Below are 10,645 nucleotides of genomic sequence, written 5' to 3'. Positions count from 1 at the left end.
GGGGGGGGGGGTGCTGTGGCAGCAGTCCAAATCATTACATCAGACTTGAAATCTTTACTGTTCCCAGAGACTCTGATTCACACTGCTCTGAGGCATTCTTCTCAAAGCAAAGAGACTGAATCCACTGCTGTTTCCCAAGTGTTATATCATTGTGTTTTAAGAACTGTATAACACAGGCCCTCAGAACTTCACTAGTAATTTCTGCGTTGAGCCTATAACCTGTGGTCAAGCTAGCTGTTCAGAAAGTGTTTTCAGAACTTATCTTAAGGCCTGAGGATCTTGCTGGCTGTTCAAGAGCCATGGCATGTGGTAGAGTTTCATCTTCTTGTCATCCTCCAGTATTTCTTTCCCTCCCTCACTATCTTGTTCAACACTTTCTCTGAGTTGGCTGTTGCTTCCCATCCTAGAAGTTGCTGAAATTCCATGGTGTGCTCTGTGTTTATGGGCTGGGATTTTCAAAGAGGTGCCCAACCCCCTTTGGCTTCAGATAGGAGTTGGGTGCCTCCCTCCCTAAGGCATGCTTGAAACCCCAGCCATAACATGGAAAGTGCGTTGAATGAGAAATGCTGTATAAACATAAAACATCATTAACTCACATTCTGTTAATTTGTTGGGACATGGTATATTAGGATGACTCCCAGGAAAGTGATTTGGCTTAATGTCAATGAATGATAATGACTGCTTAATTGAAACAGTATTAACATAAATTTTCCTGGTGCCAAATAGTTTAATAGTGATTAACTAGGTGTGAAATTCTGAGCCCTGATCTTTCAGTAGGAGAGTTGCCAAATTATGGAGGCATCTGTAGTGACCTCTCTGTTAAGACTGTGTTGAACACTGCACTCAGATTAGGCTACAAACCTTTTGCTTCACTTCTTAATGGTTGAATTTGTTTTCCATATGAATTGCAATAGCTGTTAATAGAATTTTCCCTCATAGTGTCTGGACAAAATGCTGCTTAATTTTCTAAAGGAGAACTTATTGGAATCATCTAGTTTTGTGTTTTATTTCTGAATGTTGCCTTTTCCCTCCTGTGTGTTGCAGAGCCACCATCAACGCCAGCTTCAAGCAGCACGTACATAGGGTCTGTGCCTTTGTTCTCCCTGCTCAGTGGGAGCACTCTTTTGTAAAGTCACGAAGACTTTGCAGCATTGGGGTCATAATCTGTGTACATGTTCTTGTTCATGAAAAAAACAGCTGGGCTTTATTCCAAAGTAAGCATAGTACATGAAGCGTTTGGAAAAATAAATGGTCTGTCTATATTAAGACATTTTGAGGATGGATCAGATGTACAATACAGATGTACAATATAGATTAACTACATAGATGGATAACAGTCATTCTTAAACAACAACAGTAAACTCCTTTCACTAGAGAACTACTAGAAGTGTTGCTCTCTGAGGATATGTCTGCACCAGACAGATATACTCCTGTAGGTTGAATAGGAGTTACTTCATCTTGTTAGCATGGGTAACAGTAGCTTTTGCACAGGTTGGACAAGTCTGCTGGAGTCCTGGACACATGATTTGGATGCCAGTCCATGCCATGTCTTCGTTGCTATTATTTCCTAAGCAAACTAGATAAAATTTAGCCCAGGTGTGCCTACCTGTGCTACTGTCACCCCTCTCAGTTGCAGTGTGGATATACACTTAGAAACAACTGGTGAGACATCACAATAAGAAATTACTCTTCAGCATCATAACCTTGGTTTTCCCATGGGAAGTGTATCCTCTTGAATGAGTGTAGATGCACATTAAAACATGTGGGGGCAAATCCTCCAATAGCATAAATTGACTTAACTCTACTGAAGCCAGTGGAGGTAAAATCCTTTGCTGAAGATCTGCCCTATACCTTGGAGATACAGTACTGCCTCCCATAAAATATGAATCCCTCAGAGAGTGAAAAAGAAAAAGATGGCCCATTCTAACAATGAAATGCAAATATATATCCATCCATAAGGATGAATAACTATTTAAAGATGCTACATTTGTCTAGAGTTTTGGTAAAAGCTGTATGAAATGAGACTATTTCGTTTGGTCACTGTCAGGCAGGCCTAACTTATACCTGTCTTTTCTGTGGTCCCCAGAGCTTGTGCCCTGGGTCACTGGTGGTGATTGAATTTCATTGGCCTATTGGCTCAGCTTTTAAGTGGCATCCTTTCTCTAATAGAGTTCAATGGTTTTGCTCACGGCAGAAATCCTCACATGCCCATTGCATACAGCATGTTATTTGCCTGTGCAAAGGCAGAGAGGAACAGCAGAGTTTAAGGGATGGAGATGACATGCCAAGTGGGAAATGGAATTGGACTTGTAAAATAAATGGTGATAAAGTTTATTGTATTTCCTTCTCCTGCTCCTTGCCCTCTGTGTGCCCAAAGCAGCTAGTTAACAGCTGGGGAAATTAGATTGAATCGCAACACTGTACATTTTTATATGGTTGCCTTTCCTGCTAATGTTGTTAGTATTGCTACTGACAAAGAGATGAATTTTTCTGGGGTGATGACTCCAGCATTGGATAGGAGCTGTTGGTCACTTGCCTATTAGCAGAGCTCCTGACTGACCCAGCCAGCTCACTCTTGTAAGCTACTGATTCAAAAGCTAAATGCTTAACACCCCAGGAAAGGTGACAGAGAAACCACTACCATGTCCTGCCAGAGGCTTCAGAGAAAAATGCCTGTAATCTCTCATGGCAGGGGAGAGGTAGGATTTGTATGTGATGAAGGGAGAGAATTTTATAGTGAGGCTGTTGGATATGCAAAGAGAACAGCTTGTTCCCGCTGGGTGTCTAGCTTCCAGACCAACTAGCACGGCCAGTGCTCCCTGCTGTTACGCAGTTGGGACTCTTTGTTTCCATATCCTTTTGTCTGCTCTACAGTACTAAGTCATATTCTACCCTGCAGTCCCATCTTCATTAACTGATAGGGAGAACGATTTTCTTTTCTTTTCAAAACCACCTGGTAGCTGCTCTAAGTAGTGAGCCCCTGCACAGCTAGACATACTTGCAAACCAGGAGTTTGGATAAAAATCTCTGGTCAGTGCTGGTCAGGGAAGCCATGCTAAGTGGATATTTAATGGTAGCAACTTGGTCCTCATTGTGCTACAGACCGGGGTATAGAGTCAGCTGTACGGGAAGCAGAATTTCCTGTTTCCCTTTTACAGGGGGAGGTAAATCAGATCAAACGAGCCCATAAGAACTGGAAGAAAAGTAACACTGCTCCATGTCTGGTGAATTAGCACCTGCTTGCATCAAGAACTTGACACCCGTGGTCTGCTTTTTGCATTAAAGGGAATAAGCCAAGTGTCTTTTTCTAATACTTTGTTTTTTTCAAAGCATGGGGAAACTTTTCCTTGCTCTGCTCAAGATATAATATGAGGATTGGGCGACCTCTGGTGGAAAAGAGGGGGCCACATTTTTAGCCTCGAGAGCCTGGTTTAAATGAGGAAAGGGTCTGTTTCCAGTACTTTAATGTGTGCTTACATACCAAGCTCTGAACTTTATGCAGCCTACTTTGAAAACGTGGCTTGAGACTGGTCTCGATCAACCATGGCCAGTGATTTGGGTCTCTCAGAACATTCCCGTCTCTCTGTCTGGATTCTTAGACTGGGCCCCATACTACGGTATCTAAGCACTGCCTGGTCCCTTCACTGCCCCCTGCCCCTACCCATAAAGTATTCCTCTCTTTCCCTGTCCTCCCCAGCAGAATGCTTTATTATGATTCTTAAACCCTTGACCTTCCTCCTCACTGAGGCAGCCCGCCCTGGCAGGCAGCTGTGTGGCTAACAGAAAGGCCTTCCTGTTCACCCCAGGCGCTCCCCCTTCAATGCAGACTCCCCCTTTCAGATAAAGCAGCAAACAGCTTCATTGTACCTTTATAAAGCCTTATCTACCAGGTGTACATGCAAACCGCAGCCCCAAAGTGACTTCTTTCAGGTGTATATGCTAAACTCTAACATTTCAGCTACTTACCCCCTCTACCGCCCCAAACTCATGGGTTCAAGGACACCCCTCTGGTAGCTGCTGCTCAGGCTCCAAAATAAATGTTCTGTGTGTTAATAGTCTACTGTTCTAATCTTTTTATTATTATTATTCTTTTGGCTGCAGGCTGATTTGAACACCAACATTGAAGATGAATCCAGATCTTTCTATGGCGTTTCCAGCCAATATGAGAGCCCAGAAAATATGATCATTACCTGCTCCACTAAAGTGTGCTCCTTCGGAAAGCAGGTGGTGGAGAAAGTGGAGGTAGGTGCCAGAAGCAGCTGAGAACTGAATGCAGAGCACTCTGGAGTCACGTTTTGCCTATTGCTCAGCATCTCACAAATACCACTTGCATGAATCTGATGGCAAGCTGTAGCCACTGGCCTTCATCAGGGTGATGGACAGGAAGAGTTTTGACAATCAGGAAACAGTGGTCTAGTGTTGTGGTATCAGATGCTCAAGGATGTACCTGATCCAGCCTGCAGCACAGTGATCTCACATGAATTCATTGCAGGTCTTTGCAGTAGTTGCTATTCACTTAAAACGCCAGCTCTTGCGGCCATGTGATGATGTGGACCTTAGCTCTTGGTGTTTTATAAGTTTCTAGTTCTCATTGGTGCAGAGAAAACCTGACATACTCCAACCTATCCAGGCTCAGAAACCATGAGGTAAATGGAAAGATTCTCATGCATACTACTATTATTCTCCTCTAAACCCATGATTTTTAGGCCCATAAACCATGACAGTGGCCTGACTCGGGAGTTTTTAACTGCGCAGATCTAGAAGCACTAAGTCTGCTTTATGCTTAGGTGACTTCCAGGGCAGTTTTGAAGAGCAGAGAGCACAACATTGTTTTTGTGCTGGAGAAGCGAAGGTTCAGGGGTGACTTGGTGGCAGCCTATAAGTATATAAGGGGTGTGTATCAGGAACTGGGAGAACATCTGTTCACCTGGGCACCCCAAGGGAAGACAAGATCTAATGATCACAAACTGCTGGAAGATTGTTTTAGACTGGATATAAAGAAAAACTTCTTTACCATCTGAGTCTTTAGAGTCTGGAACAGACTCCCCCCAGAAGTGGTGCAAGCACCTACTCTGGATACCTTTAAGAAACACTTGGATGCTTATCTTGCTGGGGTGATCTGACCCCCAACTGACTTCTTGCCCCTTGGGCAGGGGGCTGGACCTGATGATCTTGCAAGATCCCCTCCAGCCCTAATGTCTATGAAATCTTTATTCCTGGGATTTATTGAAGACAAACCTTTTGAATGTGACTTGCCAGATAATGCCATACATTCAGCAGTGTGTTTAGACAGGAACTTCCATCCCTACTACTCCCACAGAACAACAAGCTTAGAGAAGGGGAACACTATGTCTTTTTCAAGGTGTGGTAAGAGCTGCTTTTCCCTATAATTCTGCTTTAAATGTCAGCTGAAGGACAAAGCAGGTCTTTGTGGCTGAGGGCCATTTCACTGTTCATGGGCTTGAAGTGGCTAGAAGCCTCCTGGGACTCAAAAAGGGAAGGTGACAAAAATCCCCTGGTGCTTCAGCTGTGGGGGGAGGAAGGGGAGGGTCTAAAGTTTAATATGTGAAAGTAAAGTGGTTAACGTGTGAAAGTAAAGAGAGAGCGCCACAAAAGTTTCATACTCACAGAGCAGCATGCAGCAGTGAGGTGTGGGAGAGGCAAGGATTGGACTGGGATGTGAGGTGCATATTCCCAGATATACCATTATTTCCTTGTGTCATGTCAGGAAAGTCACTCGAGTGCTAAGTGCTTCAGTTTTCACATCTGTAAAATGGAGACAGTGATATTGGCCTCTCTCACAAAGGTGTGGGGAGGCGTAGTTAGTTATTAAGAGCAAATTGGATGCTTATCTTGCTGGGATCCTATGACCCCAGCTGACTTCCTGCCCTTTGAGCGGGGGGCTGGACTCGATGATCTTCCAAGGTCCCTTCCAGCCCTAATGTCTATGAAATCTATGAAATTACCTGGAAAGCACCTTGAAGCCTTCAGATGACAGGTGCTGTTACACAGAAAACTTTGGTTACTACTAGTGTAGACAGAAATTTCACACTCTCACTAAATAATTAAAGCTGGGGACATTGGGAAGTTCTAGAAGAGCTTCTTTAGAGAGGATTATTTTAAAAAATGATTCACGAGCTCAGTGGCAGTAAAGCGACTGGAAAATGCAAATGGGCAACTCTGCTGTTACTAATTATTAGTCACGTTAATGAAGAGTTGAAATCTTTCAAGCATCTCTTCTGTTTTACCTTGCAGACGGAGTATGCCCGCTATGAAAATGGACACTATTCCTATCGCATCCACCGCTCCCCGCTCTGCGAGTACATGATTAATTTCATCCACAAACTCAAACATCTCCCAGAGAAATACATGATGAACAGCGTGCTGGAAAACTTCACTATCTTACAGGTGGGCCACTGAATTGCTGTTTATTGGTACTGTAGCATGCTGAAGCCCAGAGGGGGAGGGGCTGCATCTTATCAACCCCCCTAGTAGCTGCCGGGATCCTCCCCTTCTCTTGCCCATTCGGATCACTAAGGGGGTCCACCCCGCCACCTCGCCTATTATGCCTTGATGTTTTAGTTGGACTGGGAGGCTGCCCCTAAAAGTCAGGGGATTTACTTCAGGAGTGGCCAAATACAGTCCATGGGACTGATCTGGCCTGCAGAGGGGCTTTATCCGGCCTGTGGTTGGTCCCTTGGTCCCGCCTGGTCCAGTCACTCTCTCGCTGTGGCACATCCTGCCACCCCCAGGGCATGCAGCAGGGCTGGAGTGGCTTTCTAGGCAGACCAGGTGGCAGCAGCTTCTTCCATCTGCCACCGCTGCTGGCCCCAGCCCCATGGTACCAGAGGGGACCCATGCCACAGCCCCAACCCGGCATGCCCCAGGCCTGCTCTGGACTCGCCTGCTCATGCTAAACAGCAGCAGCAGCAGCACTGTCTGGGCAGAAACTCTTGCTCAGTGCAGAGGGGAAAAGCAGCCCCTCCCCATCACCGCTGCCCAGTGCTCCTTGCTGCAGCTGCCTGGAGCCCGTGCTGGGCTGCCCTGCGGCTCCTCTGCGCTGCCACCGCTGCCTTACGAAGCAGCTTAGCGTTGGCAGTGACAGCAACAGAGACAATTTCCATACCCCACCTAGCCCCCACACCCCCACAATATACAAGAGTCAGACTTCATTTTGAGCTATTACACAACCACCTCTACATACACCATACAAACACACACAAATCAGGACAAAAATATGTTTTTAAATAAAATTAAAATGTGTTATTGTGGAAGTTTGATTTTTAGTATATAATTTGTTTTATTTTTCAGTTCCAAGATGGGAAACCCCCTTCCCAAATGGAGCACTTCTGGGGGGAGGGAAGGGACTGCCAGTGGCAACGACCAGGGGTTGGGGACAGAATGTCAGGTTCCAAGATGGCGACCAGGAGGTGGGGCACTTTGGCCCTCCACAAATCGCCAAAACTCGTTAAACGGCCCTTCGGCCAAAATAATTGCCCGCCCCTGTCTTAGATCCTTGTCTGAGCTGCAGCCCCCTGGCCTTGGCCCACTTAACTATGACTAAGGTCCCTCCACCCGTGATCCACTGTTCCAGGACCCAAGGCTCCAGCCTTGTCCTTGCAGGATCTAGGCTCATGTCCTCAGTCTTTGGGGCCCTCCTTCTGCTTCCCTCCCTTCTGGAGCCTGGGCCCATACCCGCAGTCTATTTGTGCAGACTCAGGTTCTCCAGCAACGATAGTAATGCACTCGTAGGCACTACCTGCAGCCTCCAAGCTCACCTCGCAACTACTCTGTCCTCCAATTTAAACTTAACTCAGGTGTAAGCTGACTGCTGTCAAATACAAAATTTCCCCCAGCCTGGGTCTGTGTCACCACAGGGATGATGATTTAAGCATACAACAAAAGGAACATGACTTTGATGTCTGGTTCTACTGAGGCTTCCTCTCAGCCTTCCCAGGGTCTGGCCATACAGACCAAATCCCATTCTCTCTCTCTCTGTCCCACCACACACACACACTGGGGTTCCTCTGCTCTGGCAGGTCAGACTCAGCCTCTCTTCACAGCTGTGGTCCTGGCCTTAGGAAGCCTGCAACCCCCTCCCCCAAAACCTGCAACCCTCTCTGTCACCTGATCCACCACTTCTGCCCAGGTCTGAGTCACAGTCTGAATGCACTGTCTGCATCTGGGGCAAGCAACCATCTTAAAGGACTCTCCATCCCTGCTAATCCCTCCCAGGACCTGGAGCCAGCTGGTTGCAACCCTGACTCTCTCTCCTCTTCAGTAATGGGGTAGGAGCCCCATTACAGGTCCCTGAAATGTTTAAGCCATGCATGAGACAAAGATGTCCACATACCACCCCAGAGTTAGTATCATTTAGGCTCCTGCTACATATTACATATATTATACAGTTAACTAGTTAATTGCACAATAAAGTTAGACCAGCCACATGTGGAAAGGAAGACCAGCTGCAAGTGCAAAGTACTTATATCACACAATTAACTAGTATAGGTGCACCAATATATTGGTCACATATCGGATCAGTACCTATAAAAGGAAAATAAAAATTTTGAGGTATTGGCTTTTTTTTGGTGGTGTAGCCAATAATGGCACCAATAAATTCTATTTGCATGTGTGCAGCTGCACACATGGACACAGCCAGGAATGCAGCCCAGCAGCTCAGAGAGCAGTGACCTGAAGGTAAGCCTGTTGTGGGAGAAGGGGCTTGGGGGAGAGAAGGAGTGTATGGGGGACAGATCTAGGTCCCCACAGTGAGAGAGGGAGTGGGGCAGGGGCACATGCTGCCCAGCCAGGGCAGTGAATGGGAACCTGAGGCTGGGATCAGGAAGGAGGTGTAGGCACCTTGTCCAGGGGGTGCAGGGGAGGAAGGGTGGCTCCCTGCCTCTGTGCACACTCCTGGGGCAGGCATAGGAGGTATGTGCCCCCGGGTTTGTGCACAAGGTGGAGGCAGGCTGCCCACTGTGGGCTCAGGGCCAGGAGCAGTGCCAGCCTCTACCTGGGGGGGAGGGGCTGGGCTGGGCTGGGCTCAACAGTGGGCAGAAGTGGGGCAGACAGCAGCAGCGGCACTGGGAGGGGTGGCTATGGGGAGACTAGGGTGAATTTTGGAGTGGCTATAGCCCCCCTGAGCCCCTTCCAATGCTGCCCCTGCCCAGGGCTTTCTGCTCAGCTGCCTTTCCCTCAGGAGCCCTGCACTGGCTGCACATCCCCTGCCTCCTGAACAGCAGTTGAACCTGCCCTCCTCCTGTTCAGCCCTGCCCCCCCCCCCACACCAGGAAGAGGCTGGTGCTGCTCCTGGGCCTGAGCCCACAGTGGGCAGCTCACCTCCATCCTGTGCATAAATTCCAGAGGGCCACATGCCCCCATTCCTTCCCCAGGGGTGCACACAGTGGCAGGGAGCTGCCCCACCTCCCTGAACCCCCTGGACAAGCTGCCCATGGCTTCATCCTGTTTCTGGCCCTGGGGTCCCATTCACTGTCCCAGCTGGGCCTGTCCCAGCCCCACTCCTTCCCTCACCATGGGGATCTCAGTCTGCCTCCCACATGCCCATTCTGTCCCCCGTGCACATTCTCCCTCCACAGACTTACCTGCAGGGTGCTGCTCTCCAAGCTTCCAGGCTGCCATCCTGTAAATTGGCTGTCAGATCTGTATGCTGATATGGCTGATTAATAATCGGCTATTGGTATCGGCCAAGAAAATCTTTATCAGTGCACCCCTATTAATTGGTTACTTGCACAATAAATTTAGACCAGCCCAACATGCACAGTAATTATAGCACCATAAAAGAGCCAACCAGCTACAAAGTTAGTGCTTAAAAACATGTAACAATTCTATAGCTGGTTTCTATCCAGCTTTAATTTGGAAGTGTAGCAGGGCCTTTAGTGCTGTATGTGTAAATTGCATCTCAGAGCCTTTTGAAGAGTTGTCCATGAAGTGGAAATGGTAGCTGTGGCCAAAGATTTGGAGAGGCTGGGGAAAGAGGGGGAAGGAGAGATGGTTTGGAAGGAGGTTGATGAGGCAGAGATGCAGATACGTTATGCCTAAGGAGAAGGCAAAGCCGCAGTGAAAAACATGCTTGTGCCAACATGAGTCATGTGGAGGATCCTCACTCTTCAGTGGCTCCTTTATGGCAGGTAGAAGGAGCTCAATGGAAGTGATTGGAAAATGCAAGGGGGTAACTCCTTCTATTATTGACCCTTATTCATGTTGATGAAGGAAGCAGAGCATTACAAAGGGGACCTAAATATTTCTTGCAGCTAAACTAAAGGATAGTTCCTTCAGGTCAGGTACAGGTGGGGCATGGAGCAGAAGGGGTGGATTGTGACGCACAGCACTGCTGAGATTCTGCAAAGATCTATACCCCACAGGGCAAACCTTGAGAGGCTGCTGTTACTTATGCTTTCAGGGCTGTCTACGTTACACTGGGAACTTTTCCAGCCCCTGGAGCCCCCCTAGATTGGGAGAGTGCAAAGATGACTTAAAGTCATCATAGACTGCCTCCACCCAAGCTGTGCAAGTGTGCTGTGCCCCTACAAAGGGCCCAGGGAATCCAGAGTTAGCCTTATGACAGAGGGTTTTGTGGGTAATGTGCACAACTGGGAATCAGGAGGTCTAGGCTTGGCCTTGGAGA

The 10,645-nt window shown here is 47.5% G+C and overlaps 1 protein-coding gene across 1 annotated transcript in view; it reads left to right on the top strand.

The window, feature by feature from the left end:
- The window catches only part of TEAD4 (TEA domain transcription factor 4), an 81,170-nt gene that overhangs the window by 62,022 nt on the left and 8,503 nt on the right, over nucleotides 1–10,645 (top strand). The window contains exons 9-10 of the mRNA XM_019515858.1: nucleotides 4,102–4,242; nucleotides 6,256–6,408. Coding sequence (XP_019371403.1) covers nucleotides 4,102–4,242; nucleotides 6,256–6,408 — 294 coding nt within the window. The remainder of the gene's footprint in view (nucleotides 1–4,101; nucleotides 4,243–6,255; nucleotides 6,409–10,645) is intronic.

This window comes from Gavialis gangeticus, unplaced genomic scaffold (genome assembly GCF_001723915.1).
Source record: "Gavialis gangeticus isolate Ggan-Ray unplaced genomic scaffold, GavGan_comp1, whole genome shotgun sequence".
Taxonomy (NCBI): Eukaryota; Metazoa; Chordata; order Crocodylia; family Gavialidae; genus Gavialis; species Gavialis gangeticus.
This window is presented reverse-complemented; position numbering and strand designations above follow the sequence as displayed.